This window comes from Mustela putorius, unplaced genomic scaffold, assembly GCF_011764305.1.
Source record: "Mustela putorius furo isolate JIRA1106 unplaced genomic scaffold, ASM1176430v1.1 tig00537248_pilon_pilon_pilon, whole genome shotgun sequence".
NCBI lineage: Eukaryota > Metazoa > Chordata > Mammalia > Carnivora > Mustelidae > Mustela > Mustela putorius.
Window position 1 is genome coordinate 11,544,224 of NW_025422387.1, and position 27,735 is coordinate 11,571,958.

Here is a 27,735-nt window from a genome sequence, read left to right on the forward strand (position 1 = left end):
GGAATGGGGGGGAAGGGCGGCAATGGGGTGCCACTTCGGATTGGTTCCAGGATTCCATGCTCTTCTGGGGTCCTCTAGCTCTGTCTGCTTTTTCTCAGTCCCCTGTGCCCAGTGACCCTCCCCCACCAAGACACCCCACGCCAGAGGGACTCCAGGCTCCGTCCTTGGACAGCCTCCTGCTCCTCCCTGGATGACCTCAGCTGCCACAGAAGCCCACAGCTTCAATCACCACTTCTCTGCAGATGACTCACACACGGTTATTTCCAGCCTCAACCTTCCATCTGAGCTGGAGACTGGTATATCCAGCTCCTTTCTCAGCATTGCCTTGTGGACGGCTTGAAGCTCAGAGAGGTACAAGGTATAAGGCACGAGTCCAAGGGGTCAAATCACAGCCATCCCCTCAGATCATTTTATGTCATAATAAACACAGAACACCTGCTACTTGAAGACCCAAGGAGATCTTGGTACCTGGGAGGAAATACACGCCTCCTGTTAACTGCTATCACTATTATCGCCATCATCGTGGTGAGAATAGCATCCTATTACCATAGCAACTGGGAGATACAAGGTATTGAGCATCTCTGGTGATAGGAGGCATTAAGCTATAGTTTGATCTCTAATTCTTATTACTACCTTACAAGAGAGAAAAAGCTCATCCCATTTTACAGATGAGGAAACAGAGGTGCACAAAAGTGAAGGAATTTACGGTAGACCCAAATCCAAAAGACGGGACATTCCTACTTGTATTTGGGGAAAGTAGCAAGTGATAGTATGGGATTGCCAGATCAGCCTATCTTCAATGGAGTTAGAAGATCTAGCCATACATGTGTGTGTGTGTGGGGGGGGGGTATGTGTGTGCATCAAAGGGCTCTTGGCCCTTCACCAAAACCCATGTCATTGTCCTCCTGGGAATACAGCTGGCAATTCCTTAGCCTCCCTCATAGTCAGGGGTGGTCGAAGGACTATTCCAGCCCATGACACAGGGGTGGAATGATGCCCACCACTTTTAAGTATGGCTCACGGAAACATCACATGCAACCTCTATGTACTTTCTTCTTTCCCTAGCTAGAAGCAGAGAACTCGGAGCCCTACAGATGGGCCCAAAAGATGGGCTTGGTCTTATATCCCTCCATACCTGAGGAAGAGCCACCAACCATCCAGAAACACCCATCTTGGACTTTTATGTGAGCAAGAAATGGGACTTCTTTTGTATAAAGCCATCAGATACTTTAAGACTTATTTGTTACAGCAGCTGTTACTGTTACCGTGACAGATACAAACCGGAAGTTTGCGTGTTTATTAGGAACACTGCCTGGAAGGCTACACACGAGAGTATTCACGTGACCGCCCCTGGCTATAGACATTACAGGTGAATTTCATTTCCCTTTTTTCACGGATCCACACTTTCAATAACAAGTTATCACTTGCCTAATAAGACACACAAGTTACTTTTTAAGTGATAACAGATGGCCCGCTTGCTAATTTAGAATCTTTGGGATTCGAGGAACGTGGTGGCCAGGGGCGAAGTCTTCACCCAGGCAAGTCCTCGGCTGGTCATACGATCGTTTACCAACAGGCATAAGCAACGTACATGAGATGATGTTAATAATAATGAAGATAATGAGGCAGTGCATTTATAGCCTTTCCTTCACAAAAGTCCCAGGGTGCTTCACATTCCAGCACAATTAAAGGCAGTCACAGACAAAAAACCTTTTCAGCTGTGCTTTATAAAGGGAAAGCAATTCAGCTTTTTGAACATAAAAGGAAGACGATTCCACTAGATGATGGGGGACGGAATCTTCATGTGTTCAGAACCCCAACCCCCACTTTTGTATGTTATATTTAGGACAATCAAACTGGCCTGAAAGGGGAAAAGAAAAAAACATCAGAAACCCCACAAGTATAGAGTTACTGGAAAAGCAAGTCAAGATCTCATTCGGGCACAGAGTTACTACGGTCTCTAGTTAGCAGAAGGCAGGGTCCTCCGTCTGTCTGTCAAATAGAGCAGCTTGGCACTATTCTGTTTGAAAGCATGAAAAGCAAGGACTGATTTGGAGTTGGAAGTAGTCTATTCAATACCTCCTGATATCTACCAGATTTAGAATGCTGTGCAAACAAGGCCTCGTGGGATTTCATTACTACCTTGTCCCGGGGAGCCGGGTGGGGCTGGATGTAGGGTGTGCACAGCGAGGGGATCCAGCCAGCCTCACACGACTTCACAGCTGCATTTAGACTCTGGGTACCCAGCGACTGGGTGGGACTGAGGACACTTGCCCAATAAGAAATTTTTAAAAATCCTCCTGAAAGCAGTGGGGAAATCCTGTTTTTCCTTCTCCTTCCTGGGGCACCCATGCCAAGCCCCTCTATCACAATGAGTGCCCCTATAGTCCTGTTCCCTCCTACCCCCATCCCTGAGAAAGCCTCCTGAAGTTCGTGGCATTTCCAAATACAGAGGAATCCTACTCAGCATCCCCCACACAGGTGGGGACACTACAGTGACAGTCAGGACACCCCAGAATCTCATTTCCTCTGATTGTGTCCTTCAGGGCTGGGCTACGTTGATGCTGTCACTGCTCTCAACAGAATGAGGTTTTGATACACTGAACCAACTAAATAGCCGAGTCTAAGAGGAGGCAGCAAGCAGCCGGGCCATTAGGAAACTTCCAGAGCGGTGGGAGTTAGCTCCTGTTTAAAATCTCTCACTGGCTTCCCACTGCCATAGAATAAACTCTGCACCTTTATCCATACCTTTGAGACCCTACAGCTCCTCCCTTACCACCCTGCTATCACTCACGTGCTCCATTCTGGTCCTTGAAGGTGCCCACCCCATTCCCACCTCAGGGCCTTTGCACCCGCTGTGCCACTGCCTGGATTGCTCTTTCCCTGCTGCTCCTGCTCATTAGGTCTCAGCTCAAAGGTCACCTCCCCTCAAAGGTCACCTCTTCTCAGCCCCTCCTCCAAGCAGCCCTCCCGTCAGTCTGACCCATCCCCCATACCCTTCACAGCACTTAACACAATGTTTAATTATCTTACTTGTCTGTTCAATTTGTTACTGACCGTCTCTTCTCCTAGAATGGAGGAACCATGGGAACGGTGTTCTCAAAACATAGCACTCAGCCATGGGCCCGGACATGTCTTCAGAAGGCACATCCGTGAACTCACACTAGCGCTGAAGCTAACAGGTGGTTCTCGGGCCCCTGCTGGCCTTCGCTTTGGGACGTTCCGGGCCCTTACTCCTCTAGGACCCAGCTGTTCACCTCCCAGGGCTGCCTGGCAGAATCACTCGGTGAGGGCTCCGGGGTGTGCAGCTCTTGGCAGTGGAAAAGTCTCGCTCGGGGTAAGACGTGAGAACCAGTTTCTTTAGAGCAAGGGCTCTGAGCCTGAGCGCACATGAGAGATTTCCTGCAGAACTTCCCGCAACTCAGAAAGTGGGTCCTCCCCGAGAGCGTCTGATTGGGACGGAGGGGATTCTTGATCTTCTATTTGCCTTTCTTAAAAAGTTCCCAGGTGATGCTAGTTAGGGGTCTGTGGTTTTAAATAATCTGGGGATTCTAGAAAAAGACTGGCCGGAAGGGGGGCAGCTTGTGGGCCATGGGAACTTTGTCAATTGCTGATATCAATAATACAAGTCTTTTGCAGGGAAAGAGAAAGTGAGTATGTTTTCTTTTCTTTTCTTTAAGATTTTTATTTCACAGAGAGAGAGAGAGAGAGATCACAAGTAGGCAGAGAGGCAGGCGGGGGGCAGGGGAAGCAGGCTCCCTACTGAGCAGAGAGCCCGATGCGGGGCTCGATCCCAGGACCCTGAGACCATGACCTGAGCCTAAGGCAGAGGCTTACCCCACTGAGCCACCCAGGCGTCCTGAGTGTGTGTTTTGTAAGATAAAGAGCAGGACAGAGAAAGAGGAAGGGAAGTGTGTGATGTGGAGAATATATGAAAGAGAGGTGTGTGTGTGCGCATGTGTGCATACTGGCCCCATAGTAACTTATAGGGTATTTTAGTACATAAACAGAATCAAAGCTACAAAAAATGAAACTGCTTTAATAAGCCAGTGGCTTGCAAACTGTGGTGTACCAAATCCTCTGGAACTTAAAAAAGACAGAGACTTTGGCACACTGGACTAAGATGGGGCCTGGCTCTTACAGCACTACAGGTACCCAGGTGCATCTGATGAGATCAGGGGTGGTGAGATCCCATGATATATTCCTGCCTACTCCCCCTGACCCCACTGATGCAGCCAGGGCAACGGAGGATGCCACAAGACTAAAATCAGACATACGTTTGCTTAATTCTAGGTTCTGCCAGGTGTTTGTTCTATGACCCAGGCAAGGGCTCCCTTTGCCTTGTCTGACCTCAGTTTTTGCACTTGGAAAATGGGCACAGTCATAAATGGGAGAAGATCACCGTGCCTGGCTTGAAGCCGAGTACTGGCTGAAAGTTCGTGGACCCTGTTGCCGTTTTGGTGTATGGTGGGGTCTCTGCGTTTATGAACATTAAAGAAATGCCCCTGAAGGAGGGAAACGGTTTTAGACATGATGATCAGCTGTGCCTCCTTCAGCTTCAAAAAAAGGCACCCCAGGGTGGTATGTGGTCTCCAAGTGACCCTGGAGCTCACTGTGTCTTCCTTTCCAGAGAGACAGGGCTGGAGCAGCAGCTAATGAGGGCACTGGGACATGGTGATGTGCCTTTCTGGGAAGACTGGAGAAGCGTGTCTCCCTCCTTAGGCTCACCCTTGGTGACGACAAGGGTAGAGCGGCGGCTTCTCTGCTGCTGATGGAGACCCACAGGCAGAACGCTAACCGCGGAGGGCAGCCCTCTGAACACAGTCCTTCCTGGTCCAGCCAAGGGTAATGGGCTGGGCTGGGGGAAAAGGACGCTTGGCGCCTGGTGAAGTCATCGCGTCTGACCATAATGGGAAGTGAGGGCAGATAAACGGCCATTTCCTTGAACTGTGAATGCCTCTGCAGTCATCAAAATACCCTCCTCTGGCCCCCACCCTTTATTTTGGGAGTTTCTCCATTTTTGTCCTTAAAGATACCAGTTCCCACCCCTGCCCATGACCCTCCAAGGGCTGCCTGCTCTCCTGAGCATAAAATCCAGACCTCTTGCCAGCCCTCCGGGCCCTATAGCAGAGGGTCTTGGTGGGGGGGCATCCCAGCTGCCTGAAGAGTCGTATGGGGGAGGTTTTGTACAGAACCCGAGGCCTTAAGTCAGAGACTCTCTGCTAGCGGTTCTCGACTGGGGGTAACTTTGGCCCAGGGACATCTGACAATATCTGAAGACATTTTTGGTTCTCACAACTACGGACTCAGTACTATTGGCATCTTATGGGTAGGGAAGAGGATCCTAACTATCCTACAAGACACAGGCCAGACCCTGTAATGAATGACCTGGCCTCCAATATAGTGCGGAGGCTGAGGGGCTGCTGTAGGCATTGGTGCCGACTTCAACCAGGCATGAGTGCCCTTCTCCCCTCCCCCAGTCTGGCTCCTGCCGGCTTCTTTTCTCGCCTTCCATCCTCTCGTCCTTACCGACCATGTTCTGCCACCACAGTCTTCTCTCTGGTTTGAAGCACACCCTGCTCATTCCTACCCCAGGGCCTTTGCATCCACTGTTCCTTCTGCTGAGTGTGCCCTGCGCCATGTCTGCAGAGCTGGCTCCTCATACTCAGGTCTCTGCTGCCGGGATACTCCCTCCCACCACGCTCACCTAAAATAACTCCAGTCCCCAAGGCCCTCTAGCACTGCTCTGGTTTGGTTCCTTCAACAGGCTGAGACCTACTCAAATGATCTCATTACTACACAGCACTAGTCTGTCTGCCCCACTGGAATGACAGCACTCTGAGAACAGGGTCCATGTCCATCTTGCTCGCCACCCTCCCCTAGCATCCAGCAAAGTCCCTGGTACTCAACGTCTTTACTAAAATCTGATGACTGAATGCGTGACTGGACAAACATTGGGGGAGAATGAGTTTTCAACCTGTTGGAGGATCAAGTGCATTGTTAGAGAGCTGGGCTCCCGTCCTGGCCCTACTTTACTCTCCTGGCCTCAGTTTCCTTATCTATAATATGGCCCAGATGCATTTAGTGGGATCAGGCTCCTCCTAATGAGGCCCTCTTGGAGACATCAACTGTAGCATTTTGCTTTAGTCTTGTCCCCATGGCACCCAGCTAAAGTAGTTGGTCCACGTTCCTGTCACTAGACAAATAATAAATTTCTTCCCACTAAGATCTTAATTATTTTGTCATTTTGTCTGGTCTTTAAAAACAATTTTTTTTTAACTTTCCTGTTTCCATTTGCCTCTGCACCAACTAGACACATCCAGCATCAGCCCTGGGCACACAGTAGGTACTCCCTGGTAATATTCCCCACGGTGTGGCTCCCACATGTTAATCAGATTCGAATGGACTGGGGAGCTTAGTTAGAAAGTCTTAACCTGGGGCGCGTGGGTGGCTCAGTGGGTTAAAGCCTCTGCCTTTAGCTCAGGTCATGATCCCAGGGTCCTGGGATCGAGCCCTGCATCAGACTCTCTGCTCAGCAGGGAACCTGCTTCCTCCTCTCTCTCTGCCTGCCTCTCCGCCTACTTGTGATCTCTGCCTGTCAAATAAATAAATAAAATCTTTAAAAAAAAAAAAAAAAGAAAGAAAGTCTTAACCTTCAGAGTGACTCGATTCATTAGGTCCAAGATGATGTGACAGACTGAATACTGGAGCCCGAAGATATCCAGGTTCTAACCCTGGAAACCATGTATTGCAAAAGGGACTTGGCAGAAGCTGAGCGTCTTGAAATGAGAGATGTTTCTGGATGGCTGGGTCCTAGACGCACTCACAAAGATCCTTATATGAGAGAGATCTGACTGCGGAAGCAGGCCATGTGCCCACAGAAGGGAGGGGCGATAATGCTGGCCTTGAGGATGGAGGAAGGGGCCACAAGCCAAAGAATGCAAAGAATGATCTAGAAGCCGGAAAAGACAAGGAAACATTCTGTTCCAGAGCCTCCAGAAAAGAGCAGCCCCCTTGACTTGAGCCCAATGAGAACCACTCTGGATGTCCGGCCTTCAGAACTACAGAACAATAAATGTGTGTCACAGTAAGCCACCAAGTGTGTGCCCATCACCACACCCCTAGGAAACTTGACACTGGGAGCACCCAGCATCTGCACCGGCAGGGCCTTCCTCCCTTTGCTGGCTCTGACGTAGGAGGTCTAGGAAGAGCGTACTTCGGGAAGCATCGCTCCAGGGCCGTTCCAAGCTGCTTTTCAACCAGAGCATTTTTGTCAGTATCAGAGGGACTCTGCTCCAAGCACCTACTTCTACCTCCTGATTTCGCAGATGGGGACACTGAGGCCCAGGCAACTGCAGGAAGACAGAAGGAGGAGAGATGTTTCCTTTCAGCGCCATCGGCTTTCAAATTCCACTCGGAGTTTTATAAAATGAGCGATTGTGCCGACTGCCAATAGCTTTGCAACAATCTCATAATAACCCAATCGTGAAACGATTTAGCAATCCTGCTGCTAATTGTATTTGTGGATAGAGCAATTGGGTAACTAGTCGGTTATTACTCATTCCCCAAGAGCCATACACATCGCGTTACAGGGAAGCTAATCTTAGAAATACTTGTTAACTCCGATGATAATTACTAAGTAATTGGCGAGAACACGCCATTGTGAATTTAGCTGGAATATGCCAGGTAATTATCTGGTCTTATGTTCCCTGTAAAATAAATCCAGGGTCCAAAGATTGTTCTAGTTGGCTGGCTCTTGTCCAACCATGGGCCTCGGCCAGCCAATTACGCGGATGCAGGTGATTAATCAAATTACTCAAATATCGGGTTTCGAACTGAACATTCGGATAAGAGATCTGATGGTCGACAAGTGGGCGGTGCTGAATGGGAGAAGGGGGTACACAGAGCACCCCCTGAGATACATATATAATGACACAATAATAGGGAATAAATACCACTTCTTTGGGGCTCATCTGGCTTCTTCACACAAAATACCAAAACACTTCAGAGACCAATTACATGTCCCAAAGCTGCAGAGTCTTTATCAGGGTGCCAGGAAAAGGCTGCGCTATTTGTGAAATCTGCAGGCAGTTATGGTGCTTGGGGGTGGGGGTGGGGCAGAGTTTGCACATAATAGAAAGGGGCCACAAACGCAGCTGGCTTATAGGATGAGTGACACATTTCCATAATGACCACTCATTTCTCAAGGGGGGCTGCTGACCGAATCAGTCCACTTCCAATTAGCCCCTGGGAAAGAGGGGAGGGAGGCTTGGGGTACTGGGCTCTACCAATAACCCTAAGGAAGTCAGTGGGCGGGGGGTGGGGGGGTGAAAGGTCCTTAGAAGGGCAAGGCAAAGGACAGGAGATGGTGGGTTTTGTGTTTCTAGTTTGGGGACGTCTAAAAGAGGGGTCAGAGGGCCAGAAGGTAAGGAGCTGACCAGAGAGGAATTTGGGGTGACGGGCTGGTGGGAGCACTAGGCAGAAGACCAGTGTGTGTGTATGTGTGGAGAAGATCACCTTCCCACCAGATGTGTGTACCCCAAATAAAGGGCAATGCATGAGGACGATACATTCTGGATAACAAAGAGAGGAGGAAAGACACTGTGGCAGGTTGTACAAGTGGCCACAAACTGTCCCTCTCCCTGCATCTATGCCCCTGCAAACCCTCCCATGCAGAGGCAGACTCTGTTCCTCCAAGCCTTGAATCTGGCTTGACCACGTGACTCGGTTTGGCCAATGACCATCGGTCAATGTAACAAGGACAGAGGTGTGAAAGGCACTTGCCCATCAGCACTCGACCTCTTGCTGCCCTGGGAACCCTGAGACCACCCTGGGAATGAGCCCAGGCTAGGCTGTTGGGGAGTAAGAGACTGTGGGAAGGTACGCAAGAGTGACCAGCCCCCAGTCTGATCTGCCAGATGGCCACAGATATGTCCAAGAACCCAGCTATGGAGCCTGGCTCAGTGCAGACCTATCCACAGGATAGAGGAAAACTCTGAAGGGTGGGGGGTTGTTTGTTACTCAGCACAAGCATACTGATACACTCGCCTCGTGAGAACAGCTAAGCCCCCGAATATGATCTAAGCTGGGAATGTCAGGGCTCCTTCTGTACTGTTCAGGGTGGAGAACCACCATTTTTACCCTGGTTTAGGGAGGATTGAAAGGCCAGCTCTCGATCTCCAATCCTTCCAAAACACTTACCATGGGTTACATGGATTCAATCCATCATCTGCACAGTCAGGGCTGACAGACAATAACACACCTTCGTCGGGCCACTGAGATCTTATAAATGGGCTCAAGGATGCTTTGTGTCACAAGGGACCAGACCAAAGACACACCAGCTCTTCCCTGAGCTCACAGCTCCTGCCAAGTCGAGAGACTTGTGCATTTGGGATCTCATTGCTTGAGCTGGGAATGGGAAGGAGAGAGCGGACTCTCGGCATCCCAGGCCGCGCCAGGAATGGCACTGCTGTGGTCAGTCCTAAAGTAACAGCAAAGCAACAGCCAGAGTTTAAAAACACACCAAAGGATTGTTTCACAATTTTCAACTTTCAACTGAAGTGATTTTATTTTTTCTCAACACCCCATGTCCCTGGGCGAGATTAGAAAGCAAGTTCAGGAAAGTTGTTATCACCCAACATTTTCTTAATGTCAGATTTTCTCACTACCCTTCCTGTGCAGCTAGAGATCAGGGATCCTGGATATTTAAAATAGCAATCCTGAAGACGTGCAAACGTAATATGCTGCTTTCATGAAAGTCAGAATAACAGTCATCACGATCTTAGCCCACAGTTGGCAAAACTAGGGTCTGGGGGCCAAATCCAGCACATCGCCTGCTTTTATAAATAAAGTTTGATTGGCACCCAGCCAATTTGATCCAAGTGAACAGAGTTGAGCAGTTGTTACAGAAACTCTGTGGCCGGGGCACGTGGGTGGCTCAGTGGGTTAAGCCTCTGCCTTCGGCTCAGGTCATGATCCCAGGGTCCTGGGATCAAGCCCCACATCGGGCTCTCTGCTCAGCGGGGAGTCTGCTTCCCCCTACTCTCTGCCTGCTTCTCTGCCTACTTGTGATCTCTCTCTCTGTCAAATAAATAGAAAATCTTAAAAAAAAAAAAAAAAGGAAACTCTGTGGCCCATGATACCACATTCACTACTGGGCCCTTTACAGAAGAAGTGTGCCAACCCCTGATTGGATCCAATCAGTTCAATTTTCATATGGAGACTGTGAGTCTCAGCGCTGTTGTTCCACAAATACTAGGAGCACAGGGGGCTCCGAACCAACTTTCCTAGTTTCCCACTCGGTGCTCTCCCCGTGGCACTGGTCTGCCCAAAGAGCTCTAGAATCAAAAGTATTTTCTAGAATCTCAAACCGTAAAAACCACACAATCGTGAACGGCAGAACTGGAGACACTCCCTTCGCGAGAACCATGCCTTAACCAGAAGCCCCCGCTTCTCAACCCTGCCAGAGGCAGGACTCTGGGACTGGGTTCGAGGGTGAGGGGCCCCGGGCAGGACTGACCTGGTGATGATGGCCAGGTGGGGCGGGCTCATACAGGCGCCCATGAAGAGTACCACATTCTCGTGCCGCGTCTGCCTGTAGGCCATCACCTCCCGCTTGAAGGCCTTTAACTGCTCCTCGTTATCCCTCTCGATGTCGATCAGCCGGATGGCCACCTCCCCGTGCCAGCGGCCGTGGTACACCTGCCCGAAGCGGCCCTTGCCGATGAGCTCGCCGATCTCCAGCTGCTCAAAAGGGATGTCCCACTCCTGCAGGAAGATGCTGGTCTGGCTGGCCTTGCGCGGGAAGCTCCGGGCTGAGAGCAGGGACAGGTTCATCTCCTCGAAGTCGTCCTCTGACTCCTCAGCCTCATCGTGGCCTTCTTCATTCTGGGGTCAGAAAAGGGAGAGTGGTCAGAGCGGCACCTGCCACTGCTCCGCCTTCCTACGAGTTTTCCCTGGGTCCGGACACATCCCTACGTGCATTTTTGGGGGTGGGGGACATGTATCTATTCGCCCCAGGTTGCTTCTGTCTAGAATCATAGAAGAAAGAGCTGAAAGGGAGATCGTGATAGTCCAATGCTCTCTTGCCAAGGGGGAAACTGAGGCTCCTTCCCCCTTGCCAAGGGGGAAACTGAGGAGAAATGATGGGGGACCACCCATGCTGGTTTGCTGGAGGCTGCTGGTTTAGGCAATGGAAGCCTCCTGGGGGAGAGGGTGCCTGACTGGCTCAGTCGGTAGAGCATAGGACCCTTGGTCTCAGGGTTGTAAGTTTGAGCCCCACATTGGGTGTAAAAATGACTTAAAAATGAAAATACCCTTGGGAATCCCTTCAGGCCCAGCAAACGGGGGTGCCTGGTCACCCCCGGGAGGTTGCTTGACATCACATGGCCAGGCAGAGCTGGGGCTGAAGAACAGGTGTCTCGATTCCTAATCTCCAATGCCCTCCTATTCCGTCATGATATTTCGACCTGCCTGCTCATGCGTGTGTAAGACAGACAACAGGCTGAACTGTGGATGCATCAGGGGTCTGTCTGCACAGAACACCTCAGCAGGGAGTGCCTTTTGCTTCCCCCAGGGGATTTGGAACTGATGAGTCTGAAAAGGGAGAGGTCAGAGCTCCTCTACACAGGGCAGACCCCTGGGCTTCCTCAGCCGCTGTGAGGACAGGGTATAGAAGGGAGGCTCTTAGGAGGGCTTACTTAAATTGGACAAAATGAGCTGGAATCTGGTCTCTGTGTGACTTTGAGTGAACTGCTTGACCTCTCTGAGACTTTCTTCTCTCATCATAAAGTAAAGCTAATAAAACCTGGCCTCCACCCCCGAGATGGTGTGAGGTTTTCAAGGGATGAGAGCCCTTGGACATGCCTGACCATTTGCATCCAACAGCCGCTGGCTTCCAGAGAAAATGCAGATTCCTGGGCCCTACTCAGAGCTACAGAATCAGAGAAGAGAAGGCCGGGGCCAGAATGCTGCATTTTTGTCCCCGCAGGAATGCTTAGGTGTGACCATGGAATCATTAGACACTGAAGGTCCGGGGACCTGACTTCCCAGCGTGGTGCCGGGACTGTCCTGGCCCTTGGGTTCTTTTACCGTATGAGTGAGGAAGCAGCAGGAGCCCCAGCCGGTGGGGATTCCCAGAGGCTTGGGGCCTGACGAGGCAGCCTGAGGTCCTCCTGCCCCCAAACCTGAGCAAGCTGCCCCTTGTGGCACACTTGGGAGAAATGACACACTTTCCATTGGTTGGCTTCGCCCAGGATCATTTTTCAACTAGCCCAGTAATTACAGAAAGGACAAAATTTTCTCTGGGCTCTGCTCCGTTCGCTTTAGACACAGCGACAGTGCTGCATAGTCCATGGTTCTAACTCAGGACACTTCATTTGTTCCTCCAGTAGTTTCGGCAAATGGAAAAAAGCCCCAGAACATTCTCGAAAGCTCGCGCCAAGCTCCTTGTCCCTGGGGACCCTGCCTCCCCTGGTGTATTCTTTGGAAGGCAGTGGGGCACAACCTCCTCATATTCACCTGGCCCTAAGCTGACTTTTCAACTAAGAATGCAAATCTCTTGGCAACTTCTGCAAGACTAGCTTTTCCATGATGCACACCATATAATAGCCCATTAGTCTCAGTGCCGGGAGGGGCCCCCCGCCACTTGTCCGGAGTTAGAACATCCATCAAACAGGGTCCCCCGGCCCCGACCCACCCCAAGCCCTCTGCATCATCCATCGACCCTGCCAAGGGCTGGGCAGCCCCAGGAAAAAGGTGCTTCTCGCTCTCCGAATCTCACCTCTGAAGTTGGCTCCACTTCAATTTGAAGTAATGGATTTCCTTCCAAGCTTTAAAGAAAGGAAAAGAAATGTGACCCTCAGGTGAAAAGGAGGTCGGTGTCTTGTTTATCCATGTATGAAGTCTTAGAGTGAGAAGCCCTCCCCATCAAGGCTTAATCTCAACATTCACTTCAACACTTGGGTCCAAAATGATCCATAACCTCGCCATGAAAAAGCAATGACAAGGACACTGTCTTAAATAGATTTTCGGGACTGCTCAGGGCCTCATTTTTCTTTATGGCTTCGGTTTCCACTGATCTGGAAGCTTCCTTATACACTGGCCGAAATGCCACGGGTGGAAGAGTTCTCAGAGCCCCGGGTGTTTGCTAGGAAAGGATTAACGAGATTGCTCAAGTTCACTTGGGTTGGGAATCTTACGGGAGAACCTTAGGGTTTGGGATTACAGGCACTGCCCGCTTTCCGCAAGCTGGCCTCACGCCACTTCTCTTTTATGAAAGGCTGACGCTGATATCTACCAAAAGAAATTCAAAGAGGGTTTTTGCTTTCATGGAAAAGGGTAAAAAGTGAACATCGCATACAGCTTGGTTTTGCACTGAGCCATTACAGGGCGTCGTGCACCCGAGCAGTGTGAGGGCTGCCTCCAAGCTCCTTCCCCGGGACATACCCTGGGCATCTCAGCATCCGGCCACCAGAGATGTGACCTGTGTCTACGAGCATCTGGGCTTCATCTCCGTGTACTTTGCGAATCCCTTAGCAAGATGTGTCCTAAAGTATCAAAAAGCCTAAGAGAAGTAATTTTGGGGGTTGGGGGACACCCCCAATTTTTCCATAGAGATGAATGATAATTGCTTCTTTGCGTGACACTCTTTTGGCTCATGAAAGGTTTCCCAGGCACGCTCTACTTTCGGATAGCGGGGAAAACCTGCGTGTGCCAGGACAGGGGCGAGGCCGTCCAAGGGATATGGAGTTGGAACTGGAACCGGCTCCTGACTTTGAGAAATATTTCATTACTACCAAAGGGAACGAAAGCAAGCACGGAGACATTGTGCAGAAAGGCTAAGCGTGACAAGGGCCCAGAGTTAGGTATGAATCGAGTAAATGGAGTACTGTGGAAATGCCCTGGAGAGATTACTGGACGTCTGTTGAAAATCCTCAATGTTTGAGTTAGCTGGATGTTGCCAATTACATAGAATCAGGATGCGTGGAATGGGAACGAGAGAAACCGTATTGGACTGGAAGACACAGGTGTGTGTGTGTGTGTGCACATGTGCACATGCGTGTGTGCACACACGTATGAGTCCACACGCGAGGGTGATGCAGTTATGAGGTCCTGTGCTGCAGCTGGGCTAAGCTTGGGCTCCTGGTGCGGGGGGGTGCTGGGGGCCACAGGGTGCTTGCGTGTGTGCGTGTGAAGTACGTGTCGGGTATCACGTGGGTGCGATGGGATGTGCTCTGTGTAGGGGTGGTTCCGGGCGCATGGGAGTGGTGGTGCCTCCTGGGGATGTCGTGGGCACATTGTATGTTGACAACGTAGCTGGGTATGTACTGGGGTGTGAAGGCTTTGTTGGAGCACATGGTATGTGATGGGCACGGGAGGTGTTTCTGGGGATGTTTTCAGAGGAGAGGGTGTGTGTGTGCGTGTGTGTGCGTGTGTGTGCGTGTGTGCGTGTTCTGGGATGTGTTTTCAGAGGAGAGGGTGTGTGTGCATGTGTGTGTGTGCATGTGCGTGTGTACATGTGCATGTGTGCATGTGTGTGGGTGTGTAGGGCTGCAGAGAGACAGTGACTGGGCTGCTGAAGGCCCAGAAAAGCTGAAACCAGGGGCAGGAAAAAAATCACAATGAACACCTTGCCCCCTTTCTATTTCCCCTGGGGACGCTTAGCAGATCCCCCTACCCACCCCTCATTTGAGGGGCCACTGCTCTCCTGACCCTGAGACCCCTCTGACCCAAGACCCAAGAAGTTGCTGACCCTGCAGACAGAGCCAGTCCACTTGCTGGAGGAGCTCCAGGTTAGAGGGAGCCTGAGGGGCTGGAAGAATGAAAAGAAGGGGAAAGAAGGGAAGGTCACAAAGTGCTGTTTGCTTTCCTGTTAATGAGTTATTTGCAGTCCCGGGAAGGCCGAATGAAAGCACCTGGTGACAGCTGAAATGCCCCGAACTTAACGCCTTGAGGAGAGCTGGGTGGAACAATGCGCTGGATTCCCTCTCACACCCAACAACAAAGCAGGCAGCCCTCCTCTGCTGGCATCCAGGCGTGATTACGGCAGCCCGGCAATTAAATTATTTCCTTCCGTGAAGAGTTAGTGCCCATCGCTCCATGCCCGTTAAAGCAGATCACAGGCAGCTACTGAATTTCGCGGGCACTCCCTGCCTGCCAGTTAATAACCTGGGGTTCGTCTTGCACGAATTGTGGAACTCGTGTATGCGCAGCAGAGAAATGATCCGGAGCTGGATGTCAGCACAATATTCCCAGCAAACTGCCGCTCCTTCGATTTCACAGATGTGCTACTTGGGTCTTTAACAAAGTCCGTAACCCGGGTCAGAAAGGATAGAGTAGTTAGGGGAGCAGAAGAACAACCAAGGAAGAAGAAAATGTCAAATCGAACCACCAAGGAGCCAGTCAAATCGAAATCAGGTCCCCTAGCACGCCCTCCACTTCGGCCACAACTAAAGAAGTGAAGTCAAGGGAGGTGGTTTGGGCTGTTGGGCTACACCAACAACAGACCACCTGGAAAGAGTCTGTGTCCCAAGGACGCCTGGAGATGCCACATGCAAAGGCGTTCATTGCAGTGTTGTTTACGACAGTGATTTATGCGAAGATCGGAGATGGGGCAAGAGCGAAACAATGAAGGACATTTTCCACATCAATAATGATATTTTACAGCCCTTAAAAACAATGCCTATAAAGAGTCTAGAAAAATACGGAAAATGCGATGCTATAGCTTTACGGGATGACAAAGCCGGCTGGAAACGGCAGAGACCATGAATCACGAGTATGTAAAATATGAATAGAAAGAACACACGTCAAAGTTCTAAGAGTGCTATGATTATGAGGGATGATTTTTCTTTTCTTTTTTTATAGACAAGTCCATGTTTTCCAAAATTAGCTTAGATTATTCTGATAACGGTATAAAACCAGAGGTCAGCAAACTTGGTCCATAAAGGGCCAGATGGTAAATATTTTGGACTTTACAGACCCTACAGCCTCAGTAGCCATGAAAGCCATATAGACAGTATGTCATAAACAAATGGGCATGGCTGTGTACCAATACATCTGTATTTATAAAAACAGGGGGCAAATTGGATTTGTCCCATAGACTGTAGTTTGCTGATCCCTAATCTAACCCTGAGTTGTGCTTTTTTATGCTTGCACAATTTGTGCAAGACGAACCCCAATTATACTTTTTAGAGGTGGGCAACAATGATATACAACAACTGTCCTTTCGTTAGCTCTAGCTATTTCCGAAAGTTATCTTTCTGATCACAGAAGTGTCTGGGGATCCTAAGGAAATGGTCCAGCCCCTGGAAATCACCCTTGACAAGCAGGGCCAGGACACGAAGCAGAGCGGGCTTGTCCACTGGGTCCAGGCCGAGAGAAGCTGTCACACTCTCCCTCTCTTTACCTGAGTCATTCCCTACGCCTCTCTCTCCCGCAGTCTCCCACTCCGTCAATTCCAGGAAGAGGAAGCAAGAAGACAGAGACCCTGAGCAGACTGAAGACCCAGCACCGGAGAAGGAGGTCTCTCTTCTACTTACATTGGATTCGAGGTCACTGGATGCAGGATGACCTGGGGCGCCCGGGTCGGCGTCTCTGGCACCACATCTGAGAAGCCGACAGGAGATAGTCAGAATCCCAGCACGGAATCCACAACCTCCCCCAAGGACCTGATTCCTGGCAGATGGGGCAGCTAGTAACTTCTCACCGGACTGTGGACCATTTCCTTAGGATCCCCAGACACTTCTGTGATCAGGGGCTGGCCAATCCCTTCTTTCCCTTCCTCGATCACTTGAACTTGTCCCGCTCACACGCACCAGTATTCCAAGATGGCACCCTGGACAAAAGGTCCCACTGACGACATGAGAGCCCCGAGCTTCTGACCGGAAGCCCCCAGCTGGTCAACTCCGAACCCCCCCACCACCACTCCTGAGTTCCATGTGGTGAGGCCACACGGTTTCGCATCTCCTGGTGCCCAACACAGCCCCTCCGAGCACCTACTACCACGTGGCTCTGGACCCCTCCTCACCCTGGCCTGTCCTTCTACTGCAGGCCACTTCTCGGGCTGTTCTCTTGTGCCTCAGGTTCTCCTTGGTACCACGGTGCCCTTGGGACCACCCAGCCTCTCCTCTCCCACCTCCATGGCTTGCCATGATCCTGGGGGCTGGTGTTTCCACTCCTGCCCTCTTTGAGCTCGACCCCCCCCCCAACAACTCTTGCCTTCATCCATTCCAGCAACGCATGCCCCTCTGAGGGCCTGCTTGGGGGGGCCTGTGAGCCCTTGGACTCACCTGGGAAGATGAACTGCTGCTTGTATTTGTAGTAGTGGGATGCTTGCAAAGGAAGGAAAATACCAAAGTCAGTGCTGTCCCTGGGCTGTGCCTTCAAATTACAAATCGGGCTCCCACAGCCACGGTGTGGGTTCTCTGCCCATCCTTGAGTGTTACCAGATTCCTGCAGACACCCTAAATTATAAGGGACTGAGGGCATGTATAGAAGAACCCGAGCGCTATACATCCAAACCAACCTCCCCCTGCAGCTCCCTAAAAACAGAGCGTCTCACCTCAGAGAATCACCAGGGCACAAACCCATTTTTGTTAACCACATAGGGTCACACATACACAAAGTCTTTGTCAAGCCATAATATAAAATATCATTTTTTTCCCTTAGCCAGAGTGATTAGAGAGGCTTTAAAAAAATACTTTACGATACAATGAGCTACGTCTCACACCTGTTAGGATGTCTACTCTCCAAAAGATAAGAGAGAGGTGCTGGCGAGGGTATGGAGAGAGGGAAGAGTGTGGGGCACCGTTGGTGGGAATGCAAACTGGTGCAGCCATTGTGGAGAATGGTCTGGAAGGTCCTCAAACAATTAAAAATAGAACTACTGCAGGATCCAGCAAGCCCATGTCTCAGAATATGTCCGAAGGAAATAAAATCTCTATTCTGGAGAGATATCTGCCCTCCCATGTTCATTGTGGGGTTATTTATAGGATCTAAGACATGGGAGCAACCCAGATGTCCCCTGATGGATGAATGGATAAAGCAAATAGTGTGTGTGTACACACACACACACACACACACATACACGTGTGTCACACCCCCTGTATATTTACATATGTACACACAATGGAGTACTATTCAGCCATAAAAAAGAAGGAAATCCCGCCATTTGCAATCACATGGATGGACCTCGAGGGCACTGTGCTAAGTGAAATAAGTCAGACAGAGAAAGATAAATACTGTATTATTACTACTTAATATGTAGAATTTGACAAAACCATATTTATAGAAACAGAACCAGCTGGGTTAGGGGATTGGCTGAAGGTGGTCAAAAGGGTACAAACTTCAAGGGATAAGACAAGTAAGTCCTGGGGATATAACGTGCATCACAGGGACTATAGTTGACAATACTGCTTCATATATTTGGAAGTGGCTGAGAGCATAGATCTTGCAAGTTCTCAACACGAAGAGAAAAATTTGTAGTTGTGTGTTGGAGATGGAGGGTAAAAAGACTGGTGACCATTTTGCAACCTCCTACATGTATCAAATCATTATGCTGTGCGCCTTCAACTTATACAATGTTATATGTCAAGTATATTTCAATAAAATTGGAAAAGTATGCATTTCCCGTGTTTTCCAAATTTTCTGCATTGAGCATTGTGTGAGCATTCCTGCTGCTGTGGTAACAAATTAGCACACGCTTGGTGGCTTAAAACAACATGTTTACCTTCTTATAATTCTCAAGGTATGAGAAGTGTGGAATGAGTCCTAAGGGGCTAAAATCAATGTGTTGGCAGGGCTGGTTCTTTCTGGAAGCTCCAGAGGAAAATCAGTCCCTTGCCTTTTCCAGCTGTTAGAGCCCGCATTTCTTGGCCCAGAAGCCATCACTTCAGTCTCTGCTCTGGTCCTGACATCACTTCCTACCGACTCTGACCTTCTCATCTCCCTCTTATACGTCCCCCTGTGGTTCCATCTGGATAATCCCACCTTAATTTAACTCAACTCAGGATCCTTAACTTCATCACATCTGCAAAGACAAGTCACATAAAAGTATCACAGTCACAGATTCTGGGATTAGAGCATAACCATCTTTGGGGTACCATTATTCTGCCCACCATGAGCACGAGTTGATCTCTATATTTAGGGATAAAAGAACTTTCCTCAACTTTGCTGCTGACTCACCTACAATTCATTTCACTTCCGGTTCATTCACCAGAGACCAGCTGTTCCGGATATCCCCAGGATTTCTGATGTTACCAGTTACTCCAGTGGGATGGATGGAGGGGCTAGAGCAGGGGGGGGCAAGGGTGTCACGGGCATTGGGGAAGTCACACAGAGTTTCAGCTCCCCAGGCAGAGGAAGTGAGCAGGAATGGGGTCAGACAGCAGTCTGAACGGGTGAATACGCTTCCAGAAATAATTTCATTACGTCCGGGACAACATATGACGTGCAGGTTGACTCACCAGGAACTCGCGGAGTGGATCAGAGGCTGGGGCAGGGGGTTTGCCAACCATGGCCCATGTCTGGACCATCACCTGTTTTTGTTCATAAAGTTCTACTGGAACACAGTCTCGCATTCATTCATTTATATGCTGTCTCTCGCTGTTGTCACGCTACAATGTCATAGTTGAATATTTGCAACAGTGTGGCCCATAAAGTCTAAAATATTCCTGTTGGGCTCATTATAGAAAAAAGTTGGCTGACTTCAAGTTCAAAGCAAAGATGAGCTGGACAGCAAGACTAGGAGGCTGATCCTAAAGGGTCGAACCCTGGCTCTTCCTTTGGCTGTTCGTAAAAGCTTGAGCAACTCTCTCCTGAGCCTCAGTTTCCATGTGTGTAAAATGGGGATAATAACAGTCTTTCCCTCCCAGGGCTGAGATCATCGTTACATGAGATCAGAGTGCACAGTAGTGCTGAGTAAGCATCAGCTGCAGGGGTTAAGCCAATATCTTTCTAAGCTCTCTTAATAAACAGACAAGAATGATTTATAATTAAGAGAAAATCTGTTTCAGAGAGCAAAGTCATTAGCTGCCCCTGAGGTTGGAACTGATTTATAAACTCCCCCAGGACAGAGAGCCAGTGTTGGCATCTCAGGATCCCAAAGGCCCTTGCACCAATGGGCGCACGACTCATGTTTGTGGAATTAATCAACTCTCTTCTAGCACAGCGATCCCCAAATATCACAGATAGTTGGAATCCAAACGGATGCATTTTCTAATTCTGGAAAATGAGGTGCCCGGGGAAGGGAAGCAACTCATTCGAAGTCACACAGCAGAGCTTTAAAAGAGAACCAACCTCCGTGATTTCAAGGACCTTCTTCTGTTAGATAGCTTGGTTGGTTTTTGTTTTGTTTTGTTTGTTTTGTTTTCCTTTTCGTTGCACCCTGTCAACAAGGGGCTAAAATTAAAAAGGAAAAACTACCCGGAGTTCTCAAGAGGCTTAGCTGATCTCTTCTCTCCTCAACTGGGAGGGGGAGTCAGTGTCTGCAGAAAAGGCTAGCTGGCAGTGCCATTCGTTCACAGAGCAGCAGCTGGGGGAGGGAGAGGAGACGCTGCTCTGAAAAGGGACAGGTGTCAGGCAGAGGGACGCCGGCAAATGCCTCCAAGCTCATCGCCAGCCCGGTCCTCGCCCCTCTGTGTGCCGGAGAACAGCTTGTTCCTGATGACCGAAAAGGAGACAGTGGCCAGAGAGGACTCAAGGCGTGGCCATGGGTCTTTTCCTTGCCGACAACAGGCACCAGACAGGAGCGATTCCAACGGGAAGCTGATGAACCCAAGTGGTCTGTTCAGGAAAGCTGAGCGACTCCCAGTCTTGGAACGGAAGAGGACTCGGGGGAACTGGGAAGCTTCAGGCGGCCTGAAGCCAGAGACGTAAGCAGACCACTTTGAAGTCGCCTCTACTCTGAAGCCCTCCTGCCTACCCTCCTTCCCTAAGGCCTCCCCCAAAAGCAGCCTGAATGGTTTTCGAGAAGGATCTACAAGGAAGAAGGCAGGATAAGTCATCTCCTGCCTACACCTTTTAAATAAAATTCAGATTTAAATAAAACCCAGATTCCTGCCATGCCTTGGAAGGCCCGGCCCGACTCTTCCCTGCAGCCCGGAGGCTCATCTGGTGCCGTTTTCCCTTTACTCGTGGCACTCAGTCACTGGGACATGTTTTCAGCTCTTTCCTGGGGCAGGGCCTTTGCACATGCACCCTCCCTCTGCCCCGTCAACTCTCCCCCATCTTCGGAACTCAGCCCCCTCTGACTCTTCAACCTAAATTTGTCCTCCTCCAGGCTGGGAATAGGCAAGCAGGTGGATTCTCTCCTAGCTCCCCCAGGAGAAACCAGCCCTGTGGACACCTTGATGTTTAGCCCTGTGAAAGCGACTTTGGACTCGTGACCTTCATCACTATAAAATAATATGTTTGGGCCGTTTTAAGCCACTAAGCTTGTGGAGATTTATCACAGCAGCCACTGGAAATTCATAAAGGGCTCGGCTGGTGTGTGTACAGCTTCATACCTAGTGCCTTGTATAGTACTGGTACGTAGTAGATGCTCAGTAAATATGTGTCATGGAAACAGATGGGTGAATGCAGTGTGAGGGGAAGGGGGCGGTTCTGGACAGGAGTTAACAACCATGAGCCACTGGCCAGGTCAAATATGGCCTAGGATTTGGAAGCGAGTGGTGGGAGAACAAGGAATTCAATCCCAAATTCTACCAAGTCTGTGCCTAATGCACTTGGTTTTCCAACTAAAAACTCTTTCAGAAGTCATGAGGTTAACAAGTGAGCCAAATGCCTATTTACCCCATGGACCCTTTTAGAAAAGAACGTTCTAGATCAGTCAATGCTGGTTATGCCAAGCATTACCTGGAACAGTCTTTAGAAAACTCAACAGCTGGGGAACCATGGTCAAAGCAGCTTTCCCATCAGCAAAGGCTCACAGTTGAGAGTGTGACAGTGACTAGGGTCTTATATGAACAGGACAGGCACTCGTCATCCTGAGGGAATTTTGCTAAAACCTCCTAAGTCAAGGGAGAAGATCTGGCTGCTCATCTGGAAGGCCCTATTTTGCTCACCATTTCCATATTGCATTTTATTATTACCATCCGGTTATAAAACCGGCGCACTGCTCCTTGGTATCTACACATTGTAGCGATGCATAAAATAAAACTCCTCTTCCTAGAAACAGCTGCCAAGTGAAGTTCTTGCAGACTTTTTTTGTGCATATACAAATACACAAGTATATATACACACACATATAAACATACGTATACACCTGTATGTAATTATTTTAGAATGCGAAGGATGTTATTACACCAACTGCTTTGCGAATCACTTATTTTCCCACTGAAATGATATTGTGGATCTTGTTCATGTCAGGATATCTACAAGGAGCCCCTCCATTCTTTTTAAGGGCGGCTGAATATTTGGTTATGCAGGAATATGAAAGCATATCAACCATTTCCCCTCTGGATTGTAATCAACGATTCCCTTCTTGGGTTGAGTCCAGATTTCCCACGACCACAATGGAATCCTTATGCACTGATCCCTGTGCCCTATGCAAATATAATCTGTATATAGAGTCTTAGAAGTGATATTGCTGGTCCGAGGAATGTACATATAAAACTTTGATAGACAATGCAAAATTACCTTCTCAGAAGGTTGAATTCAATCCCTACTCCTAACAGCAGGGTATATGAGGATTTCATCTTTATTTCCAGAATTCTGATAAGGGCCTTATGAATTAGCAGTGATGGTGGGAAATGCCAAAAATGGTAGCCATGGTGTTTTTTGTTTGTTTTGTCTTTTTTTTTTTTTTTTGAGAGAGAGAGATAGCAGAGGAGGGGTAGAGGGAGAGGGAGAATCGTAAGTAGGCTCCATGCCCAGCCATGAAGCCTGATGTGGGGCTCGATCTCATGACCCTGAGATCACAACCTGAGCCAAAATCAAGAGTCAGGTGTTCAACCAACTGAGCCACCCAGGGGCCCCAGCATTTGTTAAGATCTTCAGGGAGACAGGCACTCTGCTCCGCTCTGGATATGTACGACAGGTTTAGGTCTTCAGTGATTCTGTGAAGTAGATAATACTATTATTATCCCCATTTTACAGAGGAGGAAACAGAGGCTCAGAGTGGTAACTGATTTGCTCGGCAAGATGCAGGTATGAAGTAGCAGAGCAGGCATTTGAACCCCAAACAGCCCAGCCCCAGAGCTCAGACTCTTAACTAAATTGCCTTCACTCAGAGCACCACTCAGCCCACTCCCTAGATGTCACTATTATGAGACACTCCAGAGGATGTGCAGATCCACACAGGCAGGCGAGTAGCCAATCAGGGAGGACCCTGCCTTGGGGAACCCAAACGAAGGAATGAAGCAGCTCAGGGAGACAGCGATCACCCCTGGTCAACGAGGTGTCTTGTCTAAAGATGCCAGCAGAGTCTTTGAGGGGCAGAAAGAGTTGTGGTATTCAGACACACGCTGCTCCCTTAAGAGGTCCTTTCTCAGCCCCTGGTCATCAAGCAAGCAGCGAACAGTTTCAGGGACAGTACCCTAAAGTCAGTGACCAGGGGTGGGGTCGAGCAGCTCTAAGAAAGCACCCAGACACCCACTTCCCCTCAGATTTGCGGGGGGCGGGGGTCATGAAGTGTCCATTCACCCCGTTCCAGGGAAGTGGAAATGGACCACCACGGAGGTGGGAGTGGGAGCCCCAGCCTGTGGACAAAATGGGCAGTTTTGGCCTCATTGACTCGGGGAAGCACACGCCGAGATGATTCCAGCTGTTGGCTCACGTTACGGTCCTGGGTGGCTGCCAACTAAGTGGCCTTCACATCAGACAGATACAAGACTACCTCAGACTTGAACTTCACAAAAAATCCCCATATTGTCAAGACTTCAAAATGTGCCTTATTCCTATGAACATAGCCCCAGATCAAAACAGTGTTGGCAGGCAACAGCTTGTCCTTAAATCAGTAGTAGTATCAGGGTGCTGCCTAGGTGTGCGAGTGGGCCCCCTCTGGCCTACCCACCATTCACTCGTGGCTGATTGGGTTTGGAAGTGTGACCCGTGCCTGAGAACCTTTTCCTCCCCCTGCACGAAGCTCGCTGGCTCAAAGGGAAATCAGCCCCCAGATCAGCACTGTCCAGTGGGACTTTTTGTGATGATAAAAATATTCTGTATTCTGCACTGGCCAATATGGCAGCCACCAGCCCCAAGAGGCTAATGAGTAATCAAAATGTGGCTAATGTAGCTGAAAAATTAAAACTTTAATTATATTTACTTTTAATTCATTTTGGTTTAAATAGGCACATGTGGCTATGGGGCACCATATTGAACAACAGAGATCTAGATTCTGGTTCCCATTGGCCAACCCAGACCTCATCCCACCAGCCTCCTTCCTGCAAATATGGCCAAGTTAGAAAGTCTTAAGGGCCCTAGAAAAGGTAGTGAGCTGGGCCTGGACTTCAGAAGATGGGGGTGTACTCTTAGATCTAGCCCAACTGAGCAGAGAGAGATCCCTTAAGTCTAATGACAAAAGAGGCCAAGAAGCCAAACATCTCATGAGTGGCTTTTCCAGTATCTTATAACCCCATGCATGGTCTCAGGTCAGCAGCCAGGTGCCTTGGAATTTGTGGACTGGAAGAACCTTCCAGATCCTCTCATCCATCTGTATCCTTTCAAAGGTGGGAAAGCTCAAGTCAGAGGTCACATGGCATGAACACGGCAGAACCGGATACTGAATCCAGGACCCCAGCTGTTCATTCCGAGCCCTATCCTGACAGCTGGAGTAAGTCTCCATCTGAATGCAGCCCTACCCAGCTGCGAGTCCAGGATCCTGAGGCCAATTTCAAGCTATTTAGCTCATGAGACAACTGCCAGCTTGAGTGGAGCCCCTCCCACCCCGCCCCATGACTGACCTAGCTGGAGACACTGGGTTGCTGTTGACCCAAAGTCCCTTGACCTCTCTTAGCCTCAGTATCCTCACCTGTAAAATGGAGCCAAGAAGGCTTACTTCATGGCTACCCTAAAGATCAAATAAGGTAATAATGTGGTGACTGCCCCGCCTATGGGAAGACTCAGCCGCATGCCTTCAACTCTTTGCCTTTAAGCATGGACCGACCCAGACACAGCTCTGGTTCGAGCCCAACCCTTCCTCCCAGCACAACATCCCAAGTGCAGAGGTACCTGGCAGGTTGAAGTTCTTCTGCTGCCTCGTGCACTGTGGGGAGGGGTGCAGGGGAGAAGGCGGCGTGGCGCTGGGAGGGAGGGGCGGTGCTGGCGAGGAGGGCGTGGAGGATGTTGTAGATGAGGGATTGCTGCTCGAGTCTGGCTGGTAAGGGACAGGGATGTGGTCCTGCAGAAAGAAAACAGGGCAGGGACCAGGGGGAGGCAGAGAAGCAGAGACACTGCAGTGAGAGTGGGCGAGCAGGAAGGAACCCACGCCGGCATCCTTAGCCGCTTCCCTTAGCCGCCAGACCCTTCCCACCAGCTTCATCATCCCCACCCACCAGCTAGTTGCATCCAGCTGTGGAAGGAACAGTTCCTGGCATCAATTTCCCACCCGCTGCCTGGACTCCAGAGCGAAAGGTTACCACGTAATGAAAGGCACGTAGGTGACAGCCATGCTCTCTGTGCCTTTCGATTTGGGAAAGCCCCACGCCAAGGTGCCCAGAGTGCTCTTCCCATCCTAACACCTCTCCTCCTGAGTGTTTATTAAAGAATCAACAGCCTGACAGCTCCAGAGAGGGCGCGAGAGCGAGCCTTCAGCTTCTTCCCTCCCATCTCATTTGGAGGCGCCACTGCCTCTCCTGGAGCCCGAGCTGGCTCTAAGTGAACATGAGGACATAATCGAAGTGTGCAACCTCAGAATGGTCCCTCGCTGGGGGGTGGGCAGCGATCGGGAGCAGTGTCCCCCACAAGCCCTGGCCCTTGGGAAACTCAGAATGTGACCTTCTTTGGAAAAAGGTCTTTGCGGATGTAATTAAAGATCTCAAGAGATCATTCTCGATGAAGGTGCTCCCTAAATCCAATGTCAAGTGTCCCTATAAGAAATGGGGACTCCCTCCTGCACAGAGGGAAAGGCCACATGAAGACAGACGTACAGATCACACTGCCACGACTCTAAGCCAAGCCACGACTAGGATGGCCAGAGCCACCAGAGGTTAGGAGGGAGGCATGGAATGGATTTTCGCTCAGAGCCTCCAAAAGGAACCATCCCTACTAACACCTTGATTTCAGACTCCTGGTCCCCAGAACTGGGAGAGAAAAAATATTTGTTGTTCTAGCTCCCCAGTTTGTGGTTAGTTGTTATGGCAACCACAGGAGACTGAGCCCTGCAGAGGCCGCTGAGTCAGGCAAACCCAGACTCACAGTTCCCACAGCCACGCCCACCCACCCCCCTCCCCGCATCTGGGACCAAATGCTTAACCTCTCTCTCTGGTCCTCAGTTCTGCCCACTGTAAAATGAGAGTACCAGCAAACCTCAGTGCCCCGTAAAAGTGATTCCTGCCTCTCAAAGCCGGAGGAACATTGCCTGCCCCCTCACAGGACGCCCGTCACCTAGTCCCTGCATTACTGAGGTCCATCGCTCCGATGGGCTACGGTGCCTGAGGATGGTTTTGTGCAAGCCCCTTATTTGACAATGGGTATGTTTACCTGCCAAACTCCAGAGTCAGCATAATAAATACCAACCAGCATGGGCCGGGGGAGGGGGGGGTGCCGGAGGAAAGGGGTAGCAGGCACTCTCTGTCTGGCTGCCCAACAGATGGCTGTGCTGTGCATGTCACCCTCCCAGAACACACACACTCCTGCTGCCTCCAAGTAAGCTCACTTCCGTGAGCTCCAGCCTCTCCTCGTCCCTTACATGGGCTAAGAACCCCCACCGGCTGGGTCTACTATGTTTAGATGTGCTTACCCATGCACCTACGCCCCTGGCATTGGGCCGAGGCCCTTGGCTGTCAGTAAATGGGAGCAATTATGTTGGTGACACAATCTGCAATGAAACTTCTTATCCGGGATACCTGTGGATTCACAGGCGGTTTTAAGAAGTAGCAGCAATCTCGCGCATCCTTACCCGGTTTTCTTTGATAGTTCTGTCTTGTAAAATTACAGCATAGTATCCCAATGCAGACATTGCGTGGATACAGCCACGAAAGAGAACATTTCCACCACCATGGGGATCCCTCACATGGCCCTTTCATGGCGACCCCCACCTCCCTCTCTGTCCCTCCCATCTGGAACCTTAAGACACAACTAATCTGGTCTCCGTTTCTATTATTTTGTCATTTCAGGAACGCTATTAGGCAGAATCATACAGTAGGCAAACTTTCCGGATTGGCTTTTTCTTTTTTCCACCCAGAAAGAATTCTCTGGAGATTTCTCCAAGCTGTTGAGTGTATCAATAGTTTGTTCCTTTTAATCTCTGAGCAGTGTTCCATGACATGGATGTATCCCAGCGTGTTTGACCGTTCAGTCACTGAAGGACAGCTAGGTTGTTTCTCCTCCAGGGCTACTGTGGATAAAGCTGCTGTTAACATTCGTGTACAGGTTTTGTATGCACAACAGTGTTTATTTCTCTGGGATAAATACCCAGGAGTGCAACTTCTGAACAGCATGATAATTGCATGTTTAATTTTTAAAGAAAATGCAAATATTGTTCTTTGGAGCAGCTACACCATTTTATACTAACAATGTATGAGTGATTTTCTCTGCCTCCCAACCAGTGTTTGGTGTTATCACTAAGTTTTACTTTAG

The 27,735-nt window shown here is 49.8% G+C and overlaps 1 protein-coding gene across 5 annotated transcripts in view; it reads right to left on the reverse strand.

Annotated features, from left to right (window-relative positions):
• KSR2 (kinase suppressor of ras 2) overlaps positions 1–27,735 on the reverse strand; it is a 413,499-nt gene that overhangs the window by 60,353 nt on the left and 325,411 nt on the right. For all 5 annotated transcript variants that reach the window (XM_045073653.1, XM_013056579.2, XM_013056580.2 and 2 more), the window contains 5 exons: positions 25,168–25,336; positions 17,289–17,330; positions 16,539–16,605; positions 12,782–12,830; positions 10,520–10,887 (listed from right to left, as the gene is read on the reverse strand). In XM_045073653.1, the coding sequence (XP_044929588.1) occupies positions 10,520–10,887; positions 12,782–12,830; positions 16,539–16,605; positions 17,289–17,330; positions 25,168–25,336 (695 nt within the window). The remainder of the gene's footprint in view (positions 1–10,519; positions 10,888–12,781; positions 12,831–16,538; positions 16,606–17,288; positions 17,331–25,167; positions 25,337–27,735) is intronic.